Genomic DNA, 18,466 nt, shown 5'->3' with positions numbered 1-18,466 from the left:
ACTGGTTGAACTGGTGTCGCCCTCTGGTGGTTCGGACTGCAAGTTCAGCCTGAAGCAGAACAATCGTCGTTCAGACCCGACGCATCGAAACGCTCGGAGACGACGTGAAGAGGACTCGAGACGACGTGAAGAGACTCGAGACGACGTGAAGAGACTCGAGACGACGTGAAGAGACTCGAGGCGACGTGAAGAGACTCGAGACGACGTGAAGAGACTCGAGGCGACGTGAAGAGACTCGAGACGACGTGAAGAGACTCGAGGCGACGTGAAGAGACTCGAGACGACGTGAAGAGACTCGAGGCGACGTGAAGAGACTCGAGGCGACCTGAAGAGACTCGAGGCGACGTGAAGAGACTCGAGACGACGTGTCGGTGTGTCCTGACAGAGTGCTGAGCGGGACAGCGAGGCAGATCAGCCGGGGGGGGGGGGCAGCATTCGTTCGGGGACTCTTACCATGACACGAGTCCCTGGGGACCCAGATGTCCTCAAAGGGAAAGTCAGACTGAGATCGGCGTCTCGGAGGGGACCCTACCGGACACAAACACTCTGATGGACTCGGGGTTGGACTGACTCCGTTTGAGGACTCGGGACAGTGTCCTCTCCTCCGTGGACTTTAGTGATGCGTGCTAACATTAGCGTTAGCATTGGACACACATCTGTTAAGGCGAGGGAAGCCGCTAGCCGGAGCGCCACCGTTACCGGGAACCGGCACCGGCGCGGCGACCTTTGGACCGGCGACCTTTGGACCGGCCTCACCATCCGTAGGTAATGGAGGTTAACAGACATTAGGAGGAGGAGGCGGAGTCAAACTGTCACTGTGGACGGCTCGGTCGGGGAGCCCGGGTCCTGAAGGGTCCGGTTTCGGGGACTCGTCGGTTGTAGTTCAAAGGAAAAACTGATGAAGCTCAAACGAGTCGCGGGTCAGGATGGAGAGAATAAACGAACGAGAAGAGAAACAAAAACGTTCTGCTCGCAGCAGAAATTAAAGGCCGTCGTCATGGGAGACGTGACATCACAGCTCGCCGGCGTGTGACCTCGGCAGCCCCAGCGGATCAATACCTTATTGATTCCTGATCCATTAGTTCAATGTGGCTTCATGTTTTCAGATAAGGAGGCGTGTCTACCTGTGCTGGCAGCGAGGCCATTGGTTAGCGGCAGCACCACGCGGGTGGGGGGAGCGTACAGGGTGTAGGCGTCGTCGGTCTGGGGGGCGGAGCTGAGGCCGGAGGAGAGGGGGGCTCTGGACAGCGGCTGCTGACGCTGGGTGGGCAGAGAGGCATGCCGGTACAGGGGGCCCCCTAGAGGGCGAGACGGGAAGGGGGGGGGGGTTTACTGATGAGCTGATGGAGGTCAGTCATTATGCGGTGTGGGTGGAGACATGCAGGACAGAGGAGAGGAGGCGTCTGACCCCGATTAACCCCGTCACACACAGACAGGAAATGATGTCATACGTCCAGGACCTTCGTTGAGTCTCGGGGGCGGGGTTAGGCTAACCGTTCCTTTACGAGGCGGAGCCAGCTCGTCCAGTAGCGCCACTGACCGTTTCTCCTGCTGATGACCTCCACGATGGACGGCGGGAAAAAGCCCACTCGGTCCGTCCCGCTCTGGTTGTCGTGGATGTGTCCCTTCCAGCGTCCGTCCACGTGCTGCTCCAACACCTGTAGGGGCGGGACGCAACATCAGCCTGTTCCGTTAGCCACGGCTTAGCTTAGCATCAGTCGTCCCCGGGCGTCTCACCGTGATGACGTCTCCGGCTCGGATGTTGAGGGCCGTCGGGTCGTGGAGGTTCCAGCAGTCCTTCAGAGCCCGGACCTGCAGAACCCCCGTCGCGTCTGCAGAGCGAAACGTCCATTTTAAGTCTCTAAATGTTTTTATCGGTCGTCGCTGAGAAGGGGAGGGGCATAAAGAACCTCGCAGCAGCTGCTTGATGTCCCTGCTGGCGTGGGACGTGGTGAACTGGTTGACGATGTCCAGCGCCGTCTGGTTGTAGGTGTTCCGGATGTTGACGTCCACTCCGGCCTGGAAGGACAGGACGCGGTAAACCCTGAAGAGATCCAACGCTGAGACGGCGAGCATGCCCCGCTGGTCCACTCACGTCCAGCAGCAGCCGGACGACCTCCGTCTTCCCGTACAGCGACGCCTCGTGCAGAGCCGTTCCGGACTTGGTGGTCTTGTTGATGTCGATGCCGGCGGTCAGGAGCAGCCTGGAACCGGACGCAGGGTCCGAAACGCTCGCGTTAACGGCGGCGCCGGCAGGTCCAACGTCAACATGAATGGACCAATCGCAGCGAAGGAAGCAGCCGATTGGAGGTGTGACTAGCCAATAAGCATCAGCCGTGAAAGCCCCTAAAAGCAGCACCAGAACCGGCCGGCCCGATCCAAAAACCGGACGGCCCGATCCAGAACCGGACGGCCCGATCCAGAACCGGCCGGCCCGATCCAGAACCGGACGGCCCGATCCAGAACCGGACGGCCCGAACCAGAACCAGACGGCCCGATCCAAAACCGGACGGCCCGAACCAGAACCGGCCGGCCCGATCCAGAACCAGACTGCTCGATCCAGAACCGGACGGCCCGAACCAGAAGCGGCACGCGTCTCACCGGATGACGTCTTTGTGGCCGTTGCGGGCGGCGAGGTGCAGCGGCGTGGTGAAGGCCGAGTCCGTCTGCTCCTTCCTCTCGCCTTCCAGCAGCGCCGCCACCATGTTGCTGCTTAGCAACAGCTGGGCCACCTGGAGGGCGACCAGGAAACGCCACAGTTCACCGGATTAACCGGGTTGAGCCGGGGGGGGGGCGAACAGAACTCACCTGGACGCGTCCGAACTCGCAGGCCAGGTCCAGCGGCGTCTTCTTGGCCTTGTTGAGCAGGCAGGGGTTGGACTGATGCTGCAGCAGCATCTCCGACTGGAGACACACGGTCATCGCTTCAGCGACAGCGAGCGAAGGAGGCGGGCGGCGGCCGGCGGGCGGCGCCGGGACTCACCACGTCGTAGTGTCCGTACTGGGCCGCCAGGTGCAGGGGGATGTGTCCGTCCAGACTCACGCCGTTGACCGACGCCCCGGAGCGCAGCAGCGTCAGGACCGACTCGGCTTTGCCCTGCCAGGCCGCGTAATGCAGCGGCCGCATTCCTGCACGGCGAGCGAGGAGACGCACAAACACGGGAGTCACGGCGAGTCACGGCGAGAAACACGACACGACACGGCGGCGTCCAACCGTTGCTGTCCTTCACGTCCACGGTGGCCTGAGCCTCCAGCAGAGCCGACAGCAGCTCCGTGGTCCCGGTCAGGGCGGCGTGGTGGAGGGCCGAGAAGCTGGAGGTCAAAGGTCGTGGCGGAGACACAGACAGAACCCCGTCAGAGTCAGTGATCAGGCTGGCACGTTGGCTAGGCTACATTAGCATTAGCGTGCGTGATGCGATCTGACTAACGGGCCCCGCTGGGACCGCGTGCAGGAAATGGGAGGAGCCGGCGCCCTAATCAGCGAGGAAGCATCTCAACACGGCGTCCCAAACATTCCCACAATCCTCCGGGGGTCCCCGGCAGCTTCACGCCGTGTTCACAGTCGGACCGCCGACCTTTGACCTCTGAAGGGCCAACGGCCCGCAGTAAATGTTTAACAGACCCCGGTATCAAACGCACGCAGCAGATGAAGCAGGAAGACGGTTTGTTGTTTGTGCCGCTAACACGAAGCTGACAAACAGTTGCCACGGCAACGGGCGCGCAATCCAACCGGCGGACGACGACACGCTTAGTCACGACCAATCGTCTCCGAGCGTCGGCAGCCTTCAAAGAGGGAAGAAGAAGAAGAAGCCTTAAATCAGTGAATCCATTTGATGAACAGCCGGCGAGAGACGACGAAGACGAGGCTCCTCCAGCAGGACGAAGACGTTCCACAGACCAGAATAACAACTTTGAACAAAGAGAAATATTGATGAGGAAACTTTCTTCATCCGTTTCTGCTTCCAGGCTAACGAGCTTCCGGGGAGATTCGAGCAGAGCAGCGCCGCCAAACCCGAATCCTCCCGGCGATCGTCGGACATGAAAGGAACAGTCCAACGGGACGGCGGGACGGAGACACGACTCGTAGGACGCGACCCAAGCGTCCAGAAGGCCGACGGTGACCTGGAGAGACACCTTTAAGCTAACATTAGCATTTCACCCCCACCTGAGGAAGGAAGATGAACATCAACGCCGCTCCAATGCGTAGCTCAATGCTACCTGGAAGCTAGCCGAGCTAACGCTAAGCGTAGCCGCTCAGATCAGGTCTGCAGACCGGGGTTGTTTTCTGTGACTGACACGGCTGCTGAATAAAGTTGTTTTTTTTCAAGCAAACAAAGGCTGGACTGGCGTGAATGTGCTGAGAGCGGCCAGGACACCCGTTGGACCGCGGCGACCTTCATCACCTACCCGTCCGAGTCCTGGTAGTTCACGTTCAGCCTCTTGGTGGAACCCAGCAGCTCTGAAAACACAACACGCAGCGTCAGTATGCGATCACCATGGTAACCACGTTTAATCTAAAAACCACACGTCTCTCTGACATCATCAGCATAAAAACTATTACAAAAACCACAACGATGCTGATGCTGATGCTCTGTAGACGGTTCCGCGGGCTAGGCACGCTATCGCTAGCTGCAGCGCTAGCGTGCAGACGAGCTCTTTGATCATGACCTGGATTTTCTATTTACTCGGCATTAATTCAACCCAAACAAACAGAAAACCCAAAGGAGGACGGCGCCTCATTAAAAGTCTTCACAAGACGCCATATCTGGGACACGCTTCTAGCGCCGGGCTTTAGGGCCCAACATCTGTACTCAGGGGAGGAGCCAGGAGATCAAAGACAATCGTCGCTGATCGACGGATCGATTGTTGACGCTCCAAACATCGATTTGAGACGCTTCATTTATTCGTCTTTCAGAGGCGGGTGGAGACGAATGACCTGTCAGAACGTGTGGAACCGAACAGACGCGGTTCCGTTCTGATGTGGGTGGAGCCTCATGAGATCGCCGCTCCACTTCCTGGATGCTTCTGACAGACCATAACCTCCCGTTTCAAAGTGTGACATCACAACGTGCCCCGCCGCGCAGGCCACACCTTTCAGGTGTGACAGAAACCTGGAACCGTTCCAGACACCGACGTCCGCAGGTTCTTCGTCCCCCCCCCCCCCCCCCCCCCCGCTAAGTCCTCTACTTCCTGTTTCTCCGTCTGAAGCCTCCCTGGAAGAGAGCGAGTCTTCTGGCGGCGTGCCGCTCCCACGAGGCCGCGCTCGCCTTTCTCTGAAGCCTTCAGGAAACGTCGTGTTTCACCGGAGTCGGATTCCAGTTTGGGGGGGGGGGGGGGGGGGGGGGGGGCGGTGCCGAAGGCTGCACTAAGGGGTCCGCATTCCAACGGCGTGACATCAGCACCTCTCTTTCCTCTGCCGCTCCAACAATGGCTGGCACGCAATCAACTCCGAGGGGAGGGGACAGAGCGCCGCAGCAGGGGGGGGGGGGGGGGGGCGTCCCGTGGAGCCTGCAACGGACGGAAGGCCCTGAACGCCACACGCTCCGAGAGGACTGGAATAAACCGTTTTGAGCACCCGACCGCAAATTAGAGCTCTCTGAATTCCACTCGTGCTCCGTGGTGGGAAACAGAATGACAGCCGGGGATTCTGGGTAATCTAACATTCATGGAAAGCCCAAAGAACAAAGCGGCGTTCAGACGGAAAACGATCGCCAATCGGGATCAATAGGAGTGTCCGTCGCGTCCCGAGTGCGTGCGTCCGGTCTGTTTCCGTGCGGCCCCGCGACGCGCTGGCGACGCGTCCGAGGTGTGCCCCGCCTCTCACCCGCAGCAAGCTGGAATAAGCTCCAGCAACTCCCGTCATCTGCAAAGCGGAAAAGCGGAAGAAACGGACGGAGGGAATCAACAGCAATGCGGATCTGATCCCTGACTCCGCCCCCCAGGACGCCAGATCGGCCCGACGACTGGACTAGTGAAACACGACGGCGATGCCCGGCGCCTTATTGATCGATACTAAAAACCTTTATTAGGTCGATTTGTTCCGCGTCGGGAGAACAAAGGTTCCCGGCCGAGGAACCCGGATCAAAGCGGATCCTGATTCTGATCAAAGCGCCTTCGGTCCGGTCGGGCTTGTTGAGCGGTGATGAAACTCGCTTCCGTCTCTGCGGAGTCTTTGAAATGGAAATCTGCTCCGAGGCGGGGGCTGGCGTTTAATGATGGAGGCGGGGGGGGGGGGGGCTGGCGTTTAATGATGGCTGCCGGCGCCTTCCTTTATCCCGGCTTACGTAACGGAGGTTCGGCGCCCGGCCCTCCCGTTGGTGGCTTCTCCCTTTGCTTTATCTTCTGAGACGTCACATGACCGAGCAGCGGCGAGGCGATGTGAGGGGACAGTGGACGCATCGTCCTCAGTGTTCAGGTGTACTGATGCGTCTGCGTGTCCACAGCGGAGACATTCCGCATCGCTGCCCCCAGACCGCGTCGCCGCTTTACGCAAAACACGGATAACAACCTCCGTCGGATGTTTCCTGTCCGACGAAACGACAGCAGAAAAGTCTGGACCGATCCGGGAGACACCCGGAACAAACGGGGCTTCATGTTTCAGGAAAGCAGGAATAAAACCAGTCATTACAAAGAGAGAGTTAAACCAGGAATAAAACCAGTCATTAAAAAGAGAGCGTTAAACCAGGAATAAAACCAGTCATTACAAAGAGAGAGTTAAAGCTGGAATAAAACCAGTCATTAAAAAGAGACAGTTAAACCAGGAATAAAACCAGTCATTAAAAAGAGAGAGTTAAACCAGGAATAAAACCAGTCATTACAAAGAGAGAGTTAAACCAGGAATAAAACCAGTCATTAAAAAGAGAGGGTTAAAGCAGGAATAAAACCAGTCATTACAAAGAGAGAGTTAAAGCTGGAATAAAACCAGTCATTAAAAAGAGAGAGTTAAAGCAGGAATAAAACCAGTCATTACAAAGAGAGAGTTAAAGCTGGAATAAAACCAGTCATTAAAAAGAGACAGTTAAACCAGGAATAAAACCAGTCATTAAAAAGAGAGAGTTAAAGCTGGAATAAAACCAGTCATTAAAAAGAGAGAGTTAAACCAGGAATAAAACCAGTCATTACAAAGAGAGAGTTAAAGCTGGAATAAAACCAGTCATTAAAAAGAGACAGTTAAACCAGGAATAAAACCAGTCATTAAAAAGAGAGAGTTAAAGCTGGAATAAAACCAGTCGGAGGCAGTTTCACTTTAAGATTGATCTTCAATATCTAAAGTTATTACGTTATTAAGTCTGATCAAAGCAGATATTGGTATTGGCTGATAGAGGTCCAGAAGGGCCCTGGACAGATAGAGGTCCAGAAGGGCCCTGGACAGATAGAGGTCCCGAGGGGCCCTGGACAGATAGAGGTCCCGAGGGGCCCTGGACAGATAGATGTCCCGAGGGGCCCTGGACAGATAGATGTCCCGAGGGGCCCTGGACAGATAGAGGTCCAGAAGGGCCCTGGACAGATAGAGGTCTCGTCTTGCCGGCTGTTGCATTTAACACCCCGACAGCAGAGTTGACAGACAAACGTCAGGGCCTCAGGAAGGGTTTGACACTGTCCCTAAAACGAGCTCCGTCTGAGAGACGTCCTCGCCATCATTCGCCGGTCGGAAGTTGGAAACGGCAAACAGATGTGCTGCCTGATTGGCCGAAGGACTTCTGTGTTTGTTTGACCTTTTCAGAGCAGCGTAAACGCCATTTAAGGAAACCTGGGAGTTTTTGTAACATCGGGATGGAACAGGAAGAGTTCCATTTCTGCTCCTCCTCCGTCGGCAGGAAACCAGGACAGCAGAGGAGGAGGAGGAGGAGGAGGAGGGGGAGGGGGGGGGGAGGAGGAGGAGGGGAGGAGGCATTCAAGGGCGCTCTGCATCACAGAGCGGTCCCACCATAAAAGAAGAAACAAGTCTGAAAACATTTGTAAAGGTTTGTAGTTTTTTACTACGTTAAGACGCAGCCATGTTGAGATGGGTTTCAGCACCATAAGCTCCACCCACAGCCCGGAGCTCCTCCTCCACCTGATGACTGATGACATCATGAGCGCCAGGTGTTTGAACGCTACCTGTAGCTGCAGGTTCGCCGTGACTCACACACACGCACACACACGCACACACACGCACACACACACACACGCACACACACACGCACACACACGCACGCACACACACACACACACACGCACACACACACACACACTCTCTCTCTCTCTCTGGGGGGGCGCAGCAGGTGACGGATGGAGCACTCTGAACAATGGGTGGAGGTCATGTGACGGTCCCCGTGGGGGCGGGACGGCCCGTCAGCTGGAGGACAGTCTGAACCCGGAGGACGTGATGACATCACATGATTCATCCTTTCACTCGGAGGTCACGCTGATAAAGACCCCCCCCCCGCGCCCCTTCTTTGGTCAACAAACCAAACAGCCTGTCAGGGAGACGGGGCTGGTAGTTTCAGAATAAGAGCATCAGCAGGTGGACTCACTGTTCCGGCTGGTCTTCAGTTTGGACAGCAGCTTCTGGGTGGACGGCAGGTCTCCAGTCTTCACCGCCTGCAGCAGATCCTGCTCCTTCCCCATGCTCCTCCTCCTCCTCCTCACGTTTGAACCAGCTTTATTTAAAATCCCGCCGTCGCCTCCTCAGAGCCTCATCCTGATCCCGGAGGCGTGGACCCGCCTCAGGTGAGACTCCACTTCCTGCGTCTCAGGAAACACCCGAACTCTCCGGGTGCTCCGGGGCCACGGGGACGTCGTGATTGGTCGCTTTCCCGCCGAGACGTTTCTTCTGTTCGGTCGGCGTGTGGAGGAGAAGCTTGGGGGGGCGGCGGGCGGGGGGGCAGGACTGTTAAGAAATGAGAACATTGCGTCACTTCACCAGCGCGGTGACATCACGGTTAGACCTGGACGCCGCGCGGGACCAGGGGACGACCCCGGTTTACGTCCGAGTCCAGATGCCTCCGCTGTGGAGGACTCACACCTGTCGCAGGTGAACAACCCCCCCCCCCCCCCCCCACGAGGGCCGCTGCGGGTCGAGGCTTCCGCCAAACTCCACTGAGGTTTTCACCTTTTTAAGCAAGCGTCCCGCTGTCTCCTCCCCAGCGGGACGTCTCCGTCTGTCCCCCCCCCGGCCCGGGTGTCAGGGGAGACGCGGGGCTACTTAAACTCTTCCAGCCCACTAGCCCCATCCCCGCTCCAGTTTCCTGCTGGTCCGCCCTGGGGGGGTTCTGGACCGGTTACATAACCCCGGAGCGACAGAGGCGTGCAGCGGGGACGCAGAGCTGTCACTCCCATTTACGCCCATCACGCCCCCCCCTTGCCCCCCCCCCCCCTTCGGGAGGTTTTACTCTCACTGAGGAGAAATCAAAGTGACAACAATCACTTAGCAGCCATGACACTAACGAGCCCGAACGGACTGGAGAGACAGACAGACCAGACTCCCTTTAAAATAATCACCATTCTACACTTCCGGGCTCAGAACTTCAAAGAAACGCAAGCAAAACACGCCATTACGTCTTAATGCGCATTTTTAACGTCAATTAGAAAATTCGGTGTTAATTCAAGAAAGAAAAAGGCCCGTTAAATCGTTCAAATTGACGCCGGTGTTGAACGGAATAGCTCCGTGAACCGATTTAACTCCAAATGACACTAAACGAGAACAAACGTTGGTGCTTCCCGCCCGAGCCGAATTAAAGACCCGCTTCTGGAGATGGACTTTAGCTCGTCCTGTTCAACCGTGACGTTCGTGCTTCGGCGAGAGCCTCCGGATAACGGCGGCGCGGCGGGCGCGGCGTGACGCGGGAGTCTGATGTAAACACGCCGCCTCCGCCACCGACGACCTTCGGACCGAAGTTAGTTCACCGGACGGGACCGACTTCCCGAAGTCCGTAAGTGGAAGAAGAGGAGACCGACATTCGTGTCAGACTTACCGTTTTGACAGGGGACCGGAAACTTCCGAGCGAGCCCGAGCGAGCCCGAGCGGACCACCGTGGCAGCGAGCCGGAAAACTCCGAGTCGCTGGCAGACTGTTGGTCTTCCAGAAAAGTCGACCTTCTCTCAGTTGGGAGTTCCGGAAACGTCCATTCCCGACCGGATTGGGTCAGAACTCCGTCCCGCGCTTGTGTGACGTGAACCAAACGGGTGTTTTGAGACTTTAGCACTTCGGACGACCCTCGGAGGCTGTCGTCCCTTCAGGTTTTCCCTCATTCTCCCCCGCTACGTCCTCCGGAACGAGGTGTCAAGTTACACGGCTCGCCACACGGAGCTTCCGCCTGCGACCGTCAAAATAAAAGCCAGCTACGAACGCTCCACTACGATATATGCTTTGAATATATTTTAACAAATCAATTCAAAATCAAATCAATTTTGCTCGATTCATTCTCAATCATTTCGACGCGCTCGTGAGCGCCCCCTACATGAAGTGCAGCCAGTTGTGTAAATACCTGTCAGTCCCCTGTTGACATACGTTAAAAAAATAAAACAAATCTACACCATCGTAAGAGAAATGAAGCGTTTGCTGCTGTGCTTTTATTGTGGAGAATATACTAAATGATTTCCTGTTCAGTGTCGCCCTCTGCAGGTGAACGTTTATGCTCAGTATTTTTAATAAACATCGACTAAAATTAAACGCTATAAATACCAAATATTTGAAAGAGTATTTTTTGTGTTTTACTCATCTTTTCTATCTCGCTGTGTCTACATTTAAGATGAAAAACTTTTTATCAACCAGATGTTACATCTTTCAACTTTAAGAGACTTTCCAAACCAAGCTCATAAACGACGCGGAGAATCAAGGCCAGATGTTTGCGTTAAGCTGAGCCCTCCTCCTTTATTCATTCACAAAAGTGGTGAATTGAGAAAATGCTTCAAAGATTCATCCTAAATTTGATGCGCCACTCCAGTCGCACATAAAAAAATAAAGTGGGCGCATCAAAGTTCTGACGTTCCCAACCACGGCGCCCGGGACGCACCGGTCAGGTGAGTCCCGGCGCCGGTCTCACCGCCTTCCAGGAGCACAAACACATTCCGTTTCCTGTTTCCAAGACGTTTTATGTCTCTTAATGCTGTAAATAAAGTTTTACGGTTGTTTCACCGTGAAGGAAAACAAACACCGACCGTCTCCGCTCCACCCGGTGCCCAGCTGGAGACGCGACACCGCCCCCTGCTGGACGCTGTCTGGCATCACAACACAACAGTGGCCGGGTGTGCAACAGATTAAAATTGGCTCGAACTCAAATCTTTATTTATAAAGCAGCTGATTGTTTTGTCCACACGAGCATTGAATTATCATATCAGATATTCAACATTTATATATATATATATTTACGATAAACCGGCTGGACCAGCTTCACTGGCTGAACTGGGAAAGTTCCTTCTCTTTGAAACCGAAGGGTGAGAACTTTACCTGGTGCAGGTGTTCACCTAATATTAGCATATTAACATTATCAGCCGAGCTCAAGTACTTCACCTCTGAGGCAAGCCTTTGAATTTATCAATCAACACTGATCTTGAATTAATCGACTCAATTCAGTGTTTCCTACACCTGGAGAAATTAAAAACTTCAAAAAAAGCAATAAATTATGTTTAATTTCATAATTTTTATTAAAAATCATAACTTTTTTGAGGAACGCCCCTCAAACCCGCCACCGATCCGAGCGCACCTACAGCGCTGGCAATTGTGAATCAATAAAAATATAAGCCACAATAAACAGGAAGTGATGCGTCCACGACACAAATCAACCGGGAGCCTGTTACCACGTTAGCAAGAGGGCTAACGCTAACAGAGCCTTTCCTCTCATTGCTAAACCTAATAGTTCCAGGACAGAACAAGCTGTGATTGATTAGCATTTTAGCCATTAGCTCATTCCGCCGTTAGCCCTGTTACTCGCCATCTGTTGTGGCCACGCCTCTAAAAACCCGTTACATTTACGACGCCGCTGCGGAGATCTGACAACACGAACGTGCTCGCAGCAGCAGAGTGAAAGGCCAGAGCTCCCAGTACGAGCCTCGCGCTGGAGACGAAGACGTCGGTCGGTGCTGGCTGCAGATCTCCGGCGGGCCTCCGTGGCTCCACCCCCTTTATCATCCTTCCTGTCTTTAAAAGCAGCGGACATTCATCCAAACAGGACAAGAAGCAGCCCTTTGTGTTTGCGAGCAGAAGGGTCGCCGCCGGGGGCCGGAGGTCACCGTGACGAGCTCCTCTCCTTGCTGACGCAGTCGTCCTTGGTGCTGGTGTCGCCGTTGGCCGTCACCCCGCAGGTGCGTCTCTTCTTCCTGCGGTGAGACGTGGCGTCGCCCCCTGAGCTCGACCCGGCCTGCAGGGAACAGAGAGGTTTGTCTGCGCAGCTTTAAAGGAATCGAGCGCGCCCGTTTGAGAACCTACATCTGACCCGGAGTCGGAGGAGCTGGAGGAGGAGGAGTCGCTGGAGCTGTCCGAGGCGATGCCCGTCGACTCCTGAAGGTCCACTTTGTCTGCCAGAGCCGCCAGGTCAGGCCTCTCCTGCTTCAGAATCCTGCACACAGATGTTTGTCTTCACAATGCTAACAGCAGTTAGCGACGTTTGGATCCGGTTAAACATCTGGGGCAGAGTCGGATCCTTACCGATACCACTTCCTGGACAGTTTAGGCCGTCCCCGGACCGTTTTGTGCCACACGATGGGGAAGTTGGTCTTGCTGGCGAAGTTCTGAGTCACGGCGATTGTGGTGTCCAGGTTGAGGACCACGTGCCACCACCCCCCTGTGGACACAAAGCTAGTTAGCATCGAAATGAGACAGCGACTCAGACTCCTCTAAAATCCAGATGAGAGCTTTTATCACTGACCAGGAACGAAGACGGTCTCCCCGGGCTTTTGGAGGATCTCCAGCGGGGTGAACTCCGGGGGCCAGCTGGGCTGCCGGGTCCGGGGATAGATCACCTGGAACCAGGTGATGGCTTCGTCCTGCTGATTGCCCCCATCGTCTCTGGTCACCTTGATGAGCTCCCGGGGGGTGTTAGTTGGGAACAGGCACCACCTCTTGTGGCCCTGAACCAGGGCGTTCCAGGCGCTGGTGCCAAGTGGGTCAATGTGGATGCCGGTGCCGGAGCGGGCCGGGCCCATCACAAACCACCTGCAGAGAGCCGGTGATTTCTGACTACAAATAATGATCATATTCACAGACATGCTAACACTGGCTGGAATGCTAGCTGCAGACATGCTAACACTGGCTGGAACGCTAGCTGCAGACATGCTAACACTGGCTGGAACGCTAGCTGCAGACATGCTAACACTGGCTGGAACGCTAGCTGCAGACATGCTAACACTGGCTGGGACGCTAGCTGCAGACATGCTAACACTGGCTGGAATGCTAGCTGCAGACATGCTAACACTGGCTGGAACGCTAGCTGCAGACATGCTAACACTGGCTGGGACGCTAGCTGCAGACATGCTAACACTGGCTGGGACGCTAGCTGCAGACATGCTAACACTGGCTGGAACGCTAGCTGCAGACATGCTAACACTGGCTGGAACGCTAGCTGCAGACATGCTAACACTGGCTGGAACGCTAGCTGCAGACATGCTAACACTGGCTGGGACGCTAGCTGCAGACATGCTAACACTGGCTGGGACGCTAGCTGCAGACATGCTAACACTGGCTGGGACGCTAGCTGCAGACATGCTAACACTGGCTGGAACCCTAGCTGCAGACATGCTAACACTGGCTGGGACGCTAGCTGCAGACATGCTAACACTGGCTGGAACGCTAGCTGCAGACATGCTAACACTGGCTGGAACGCTAGCTGCAGACATGCTAACACTGGCTGGAACGCTAGCTGCAGACATGCTAACACTGGCTGGGATGCTAGCTGCAGCTGGTGAGACGTGTCCTGGATCGGGGTGACTTCAGGACAACTTCTGAGAAATGTCCCCACACTCGCAGAGCGTGCTCAGGTATGCGCGTTTGGCATCCGTTGAATAAACGCGAACGTGTACTCGACACCGGTGTAGTACTTGGCAGTGATCCTACCGGTACGGCGGTCTGCGCTTCTCTCCTGCGAACTGGAACAGGTCGTCCCTGAAGAAGACGGGGGCCTGGTAGTCCTCCAGCAGCTTGCGCCGCTTGGCGTGTTCGCCATAGCTGCTGTCAAAGATGTAGAGCGGGCTGTCGTCCCTGGAGGATTCCAAGTACTCTGTGTAGTACTTCATCTTCATCTTCACCGAGTACCCGTCGTTGTCCTCCCCACACTTGAATTTCTGGTTGCGGTATTTGCGTTTGAGGCGCTCCAGAGTCCATTTCTCCCGAGCCGGCCAGGTCTCCTGGCATCGGAGCAGGACGACGGGCTTGTAGGGGCGTTCGTAGCGCCGGATGAACTCCTCGGGGCTCATATGGACGGCGTCCATGCGCTCAACGTTGTCCTGGAACACAGCACGGATCGTTGGCACGACATCCCAGCGCGACGCCAGGAAGACGTTTCTGAGAATAAACATTCCGGCCGCAGAAGGAAAATCGACTTTGGACTCGGGACTTAAACAAGAACACGAGAAACGACCTCATGTCCGTTCATTGGAAACTCCTTCAAGGTGTTCATAGTAATATATACACACATATATTATTATGAACACCTAGGACTTAATATGTACTATACATATTAAGAAATGCAGTTTAGCATCTAACCAGCATCTAACCAGAAGTACAATTAAGAGACAGAATTATACAGGTTAAAATGATTTCCGGTTTTTATGTACGCAGAACGTGTAGACAAATGCACAGATTAAATGAGAATATAGATAGATTAATGTGATAACAGATAGAGGTGATCTGAACATGCTGTACTATACATATTAAGTCCTAGAATAATATACACATATATACACCTGTATAATTCTGTCTCTTAATTGTACTTCTGGTTAGATGCTAAACTGCATTTCCTTGTACTTGTACACGCGTAACGACGGTACACCGACATTAAACCGCGTATATCCGTAGTTTTAAAGCGACCTGGACGACCGTCCGGTCCATGAAGTGTCTACGTGACAAACCACACTCACAGTGACCAGCGGCTGGCTAACGTTAGCTTAGCTTCTACCTTTACGGTGTGGTGCGACAGGTCGAAAGTCTCATGGTAGCCGTGTTTGATCCAGTCTAGCGAATCCTTCAGTTCGGGTCTGGCGTTCCGTTTGGCCTCTTTGATCCTCTTCTTACTTTTATGGTTCATTCCTCCTCCTGGAGGATTTAAAGAGAGACGCGCGTGTTATCTCCGTTTAGCTAGCTCCAGAGCTAACCCGGAGCTACTACACAAACACAGTCACTAGCCCACCGGCTAGCTGCGCTGTTGTGACAGTCTCACCTTTTTAACCTGACTGGCAACAAAACAATAAACAATGTATTAAAAACACTCTGAAGTCTTAGCAGGAAATGGGAGAACACTTTGCTGGGCCGGTAGCCTTAACTAAACTCTTAACGAAACAAGCTAAACTGGCTTGTAGGCAACAGATTGACATCCCACAGCTCCCGCCCCATTTCGAAAGAGCGAAATCTCATTGGTCACAGCGTCCCCAAACGGAACCCGATGATTGGACGCTCTATCAACCGAACCTTCCCGCCAGGCGTTTATGTAGATTTGATTGGCTGTTGGAACGCTTCTCTTTTGTTTCAGGAAATAGACGCGATCGAAGCGCCCGGCGATGGAAAATTAATATATTAATGAATTAAAATGGTTAAGAGTTTCTCACTAGAAGACAGAGAGAAACAGCAACGCTAGTTATATTATTACCCCATTTTAGAAGGCTATTGACCCGCAGAATGGCGCACAGTGAAGCCGACACACCGAGCATAGCTTATAAAGTGTTCACGTTTGAAGAAGGCAAGAAGAGCGGACAGGAATGTCTCTCCGTCTCGATACCCGAGGTCTGTTTCACGTTATGCATTTAGAATCGTTCGGGTACAGCGGTTCATAATCCGAGTTTACGCCATTAAAGGTCGGTACAAACGCCTTTTGATGACGCGGCTAAAGGAGACGGATCTACGTCACGTCGGCGTTTTCCACTCCACAAAGACGTGTTTAAATAAAAGCTTTAAACGTGATCGGTTAAAATCAATATATCGACACTTTAGATTTATAATTGACCCTTCCTTGTTGAACTACCCTCCATAAAGTCACAAATAATGACGTCATCGTCTGATGTCTGATGGAGCCTGGCAGCCTCGCCGGGGCTCCTCCCAGAGGATGACATCATCACGCTGACGTTTTGGTTTCTGATCAATGAAGGTAGACGTGACGTCATCGTCCCATCGACGGGTGTTCATGACATCATGTGATCCCGGTCAGGTTCTGGACCCCCAGCACGGCATGCGGGTGTGGCCGTGTGCGGCGGTGCTGGCTCAGTACGTCTGGGCCAACAGGACGGCCCTGAGGGACAAGACGGTTCTGGAGGTGAGAAGCTGCTTCCATCCGAGGACGAAGCGTCCCCAGAGTCGTGGACGTTGTCTCCGTCTCCACAGATCGGCGCGGGCGTGAGTCTGCCGGGCGTGGTGGCGGCCAGGTGCGGCGCCAAGGTGATCCTATCGGACGGCGCCCAGACGCCTCGGTGTCTGGAGAACTGCCGGCGTAGCTGTGAAGCTAACGGGCTCAGCGGCGTCCTGGTGCTCGGCCTCACCTGGGGGGAGGTGTCCCCGGACCTGGTCCTGCTTCCTGAGCTGGACGTCATCCTGGGTTCAGATGTCTTCTACGAGCCGCGAGGTTCGTCCTCATCGGTTACGAACGGCGAGGCGAGAACGTACGTAGAAATGCGTAAACGCGTAACGTTACAATAACGCGGCGAGACGTTTGTTTCAGACTTTGAGAGCGTCCTCGTCACCGTCGCTTTCCTGCTGAGGAAGAACCCCGGGGCTCAGTTCTGGACCACGTACCAGGAGAGAAGGTTGAGTATGACCCAGACGCCAGAGAACATGCCCCGCCCCCCCATCCTGACCCCGCCTCCTCTCTGTGTCAGCGCTGATTGGTCGATCGAAGTGCTGCTCCGCAGGTGGAAGCTGAGCTGCGCCGAAGTTCGGCTGGAGACGTTCGGTGCCGATAAAGCTGAGCTGGCCGGGTCGGACCTGCCGGGGAAGCACGGCGTCCAGATGATGGTCGTCACGCTGGAGACCGACGGACGGACGGCGTAGGACGACCCCTCCCCCTCCGGTCGGATCAGAGCCACGTGGTGGTTCTCTCTGGTCCGGGCCCGGTACCAAAGGGGGCGTCAGTCTGCAGCCAATCGGCTGATCGATCGGAGCTTCGTGGATTCCCTCCATCCGTCTCCGCGGCGTCGTTTGTGTCAGGAAAACCGCACGACCCGGGAAAGCTGGACGATTAATCAGAACCGAAGCGGGTTTCCGGTCTGCCCCACAGATCTACAATCAATAACTGAGAATAAATGGAACTAAACGAAGGTTCATTGAGCTTTTCAGCAGACGAAGCGGTGGGGAACCGAAGTCCGGGGCGTGAAATCTCATGAGATCAGTGACTCTCCTCCTCCCCCTCCCCCTCCTCCTCCTCCCCCTCCCCCTCCTCCTCCTCCCCCTCCTCCTCCTTCTCCCCCCCCTCCTCCTCCCCCCCCCCCCCCTCCTCCTCCTCTAAATGTCTCTCTCTTCCCTCCAGACTCTTAATATTCTCTTTCGCTTCCGTTCGGACTTTTCTCTCTGTTATTATCTTGTCCTCTCCTGCAGCCTCCCCCCTCCTCCTCCTCCTCCTCCTCCTCCTCCACAGCTGCATTATGATGCCGCCTCCCCCTCCGACCTCCATCTGGGATCTCCTCCTATTGTTTCTCCCCTTCATCTGCTCCCAGAGTCGCCTCCATCCACCTCAATTAACTTCTCCAACGCATTTAAAGCATCCATCCTCCTTTCTGCAGCATCCTCCCCTCCTTTCCTCCTTTCCTCCATCTCCTCATCCTCCCTCGCTCCCTCGCTTGTATCCTCAGTGGTGGAGCCTGTTAATAATTTAGCAGAATCTGAAATTCAAATGAAGCCCAGAGAGCATCAGACCTCCATCTCAGCTCCGACCTAGCATCCCTCTGAACGCCCCCCCCCCCCCCCCCTCCCACCGACTGTTGCCATGACAACCTGGAGGCTGCAGAAGCAGGGTTTTTAAAAATGTAAAAGAACAAGAGGCGTCTACTTCATTTAAAATGTAGAAAACTAATGCAAGTACCAATGTGGAGCGAGAAAATAAAAGCATTCCTGGGAGAATCTTAAAGACACTTTTATTGTGTTGTTCAACATATCCTGTATCCGTGTTGTGTAGTTTTTGTGTACACACTTAACAAAAAAAAACCCCAGCTGCTTCATGTTAACCATGTTAGCTCAGAGACGCTAATGCTAGCTGGGATGAGACTGAGATGACGTTCATGATCCCCAGATGATGAACCCTTCTGACAGCAGGAAAGCGTGTTTAGCTTGTAGAGACAGAAGAGTTATGAA

At 54.6% G+C, this 18,466-nt stretch overlaps 3 protein-coding genes across 3 annotated transcripts in view; 1 reads left to right on the top strand and 2 right to left on the bottom strand.

Moving 5' to 3' along the window:
- Positions 1-8,610, bottom strand: part of mvp (major vault protein) — an 11,562-nt gene extending 2,952 nt beyond the window's left edge. Inside the window, 10 exon segments of the mRNA XM_068749717.1 lie at positions 1,541-1,658; positions 1,738-1,832; positions 1,911-2,019; positions 2,096-2,204; positions 2,602-2,732; positions 2,809-2,904; positions 2,984-3,129; positions 3,215-3,312; positions 4,408-4,459; positions 8,517-8,610. Of these exon segments, the coding sequence (XP_068605818.1) occupies positions 1,541-1,658; positions 1,738-1,832; positions 1,911-2,019; positions 2,096-2,204; positions 2,602-2,732; positions 2,809-2,904; positions 2,984-3,129; positions 3,215-3,312; positions 4,408-4,459; positions 8,517-8,610 (1,048 nt within the window).
- A 2,994-nt stretch (positions 8,611-11,604) lies between these two features.
- Positions 11,605-15,450, bottom strand: jmjd6 (jumonji domain containing 6, arginine demethylase and lysine hydroxylase). Its single transcript, XM_068749939.1, has 7 exons — positions 15,354-15,450; positions 15,093-15,229; positions 14,033-14,421; positions 12,849-13,135; positions 12,629-12,764; positions 12,410-12,539; positions 11,605-12,341 (listed from the first exon to the last, which is right to left on the bottom strand). Exons 2-7 carry the CDS (start codon positions 15,219-15,221, stop codon positions 12,210-12,212), a joined length of 1,203 nt encoding a protein of 400 aa, XP_068606040.1. The 5' UTR covers positions 15,222-15,229; positions 15,354-15,450; the 3' UTR covers positions 11,605-12,209.
- A 358-nt stretch (positions 15,451-15,808) lies between these two features.
- mettl23 (methyltransferase 23, arginine) lies at positions 15,809-17,170 on the top strand. The gene is made up of 5 exons (XM_068749716.1): positions 15,809-15,913; positions 16,335-16,439; positions 16,508-16,745; positions 16,842-16,926; positions 16,999-17,170. The coding sequence occupies exons 1-5, from the start codon at positions 15,809-15,811 to the stop codon at positions 17,168-17,170; spliced, it is 705 nt and encodes a 234-aa protein (XP_068605817.1).
- The last annotated feature ends 1,296 nt before the right edge of the window (positions 17,171-18,466 follow it).

This window comes from Brachionichthys hirsutus, chromosome 16 (assembly GCF_040956055.1).
Source record: "Brachionichthys hirsutus isolate HB-005 chromosome 16, CSIRO-AGI_Bhir_v1, whole genome shotgun sequence".
Lineage (NCBI taxonomy): Eukaryota > Metazoa > Chordata > Actinopteri > Lophiiformes > Brachionichthyidae > Brachionichthys > Brachionichthys hirsutus.
This window is presented reverse-complemented; position numbering and strand designations above follow the sequence as displayed.